The sequence below is a fragment of the Saprolegnia diclina genome (genome assembly GCF_000281045.1).
Source record: "Saprolegnia diclina VS20 unplaced genomic scaffold supercont1.3, whole genome shotgun sequence".
In the NCBI taxonomy this organism is placed as follows: Eukaryota; Oomycota; class Saprolegniomycetes; order Saprolegniales; family Saprolegniaceae; genus Saprolegnia; species Saprolegnia diclina.
The window spans coordinates 1,483,961-1,485,592 of NW_008246070.1; the positions used below are offsets into that span (position 1 = coordinate 1,483,961).

The 1,632-nt window shown below is 56.4% G+C and overlaps 1 protein-coding gene across 1 annotated transcript; it reads left to right on the forward strand.

The window, feature by feature from the left end:
• Positions 1-12: 12 nt before the first annotated feature.
• Positions 13-1,575, forward strand: SDRG_01695 (hypothetical protein; the record flags this gene model as incomplete). The annotated part of the gene is made up of 10 exons (XM_008607233.1): positions 13-18; positions 64-209; positions 259-344; positions 394-537; positions 583-653; positions 703-860; positions 908-1,083; positions 1,124-1,286; positions 1,333-1,450; positions 1,555-1,575. 10 exons carry the CDS (start codon positions 13-15, stop codon positions 1,573-1,575), a joined length of 1,089 nt encoding a protein of 362 aa, XP_008605455.1.
• Positions 1,576-1,632: the final 57 nt, after the last annotated feature.

A 1,632-nucleotide genomic window follows, 5' to 3' on the forward strand; every position in this document is an offset into this window, starting at 1 on the left:
CTGACGCCAGAAATGCAGGTGCGTTCAGTCTGACGGTGATTATACACTCTCACCACACGACAGCTCGTCCAAAGCTACGTCAACACGGACGGGTCCGTGGCGCCCCTCATTCAGAACGTCAAGCGAACAGTGATCACGCAAGCGGGTGGCATTGAAGATGACGTCCTTGGCTCGGACTATATCATTACGTCACGCCCGCTTGGCAACCGGTATGTAGCAGCTCCTGTACCCTAGCCCGAGCATATCGTGAGCTACTAGGTACTTGGTCACGTCGGCGTGCCACACCGAGATCGAAGAGCTCTCGGGGCAGATCTCAGCCCTAGGACTCACCGGCTGGAGCCAAGGTACACTTACGATCTATGGATGATCGAGTACTAAGGACAACGGGTGTAGGGGCACACTCGAAATTACCCATCGTACCGGGCTGGAACTGCGGGCACACGGTCGCCAACGCCAACGAACTCATCGCAATTCAAGTCATTTTCGCCATCATGACGCTCTTGCTGCTCAGCGGTGACCTCCTCACCACATATCAAGGTACAAAGAACCGACATCCTATCATGTACTATATACAAGGGCTAGGGCTCAAGGGTGTTTTGGGCGGGAAGCCCGTGCTTACGTACGCGATTCTCTCGGGTCTCGAGCGGCGCAAGGTGCAGCTCTGCCCTACCCGCGGTTTCTAATCTACAGCTATGGGTGTAGCTGCTCCTTGTCTGCATCCTCGTCAATGCGATGCCCGGTCTTCTCTACATGGACGTCTCGCGCATCTACTACTTTACAGACAACGGCTTCAAGATCTGGAGCCTCTCGACGGCAATGATGGCCAGCTTTGTGAGCTTCTCATGGTTTGGCATCCTCAGGTTCTCTCGTCTCGGTCTCGACACGGTTTGTTGACCGCGCAGGGTAGCATCACGGACCTTCTTTTGTCACCGCTCCGACCGCTCTTCCGCGGGTACTGCCTCAGCTACTCGGCGCCGCTCTACATGTACGCGTCGCTGATTGCGATTTTCTGGAGCTGTGCGGGCGACCGGACGGTCTTTCAAACGGTCTACAACGCGTTCTTTGCGGCGCCGCCGTTCATAGGTATCTCTCCACTCGTTCTTCATTTGCTAGACTAGAGTAGGCTTGTACATCAACAATGCGACGTGGCCCAGCGGCGCATACGTCGCCGAAGGCACGCCCGCTGTGATCACGGGGCTCGAGTCGCAGATCCTCGTGCCGCTTTTTGCGTCCTGGGCCGCTTCGCTCGGATGGCAAACGCTCCATCGCCTCGTTTACCACCGCCGGTTCGTATTCTGCATACGACCACGTCTCAGGCGTCCAATGGACTAGCTTTTTTCTGCACACGAGCTGGTGCAGCACCAACTCGTTCCTCTCGCACGTAATGCCACCCACGTGCTTGACGACGCTGCCGCTCGAGCAGTCGAATGCCATCAAGATCGGCAACCGCGTCTTTTGCAAGCCAAGGTATTTTCTCGATTTCGAATGCAATTCCCAGTGTATTTGTGTACCACCATGGCACTCTTGGGCTATGCGTGCGTCGTCGAATCCAAGTACGTGCTGTGGACACCCTAGGCATGGCGCTCATGGCGCGGATGCAGCAATGGCCCCGCGGGTCGCAAACAGAGCATG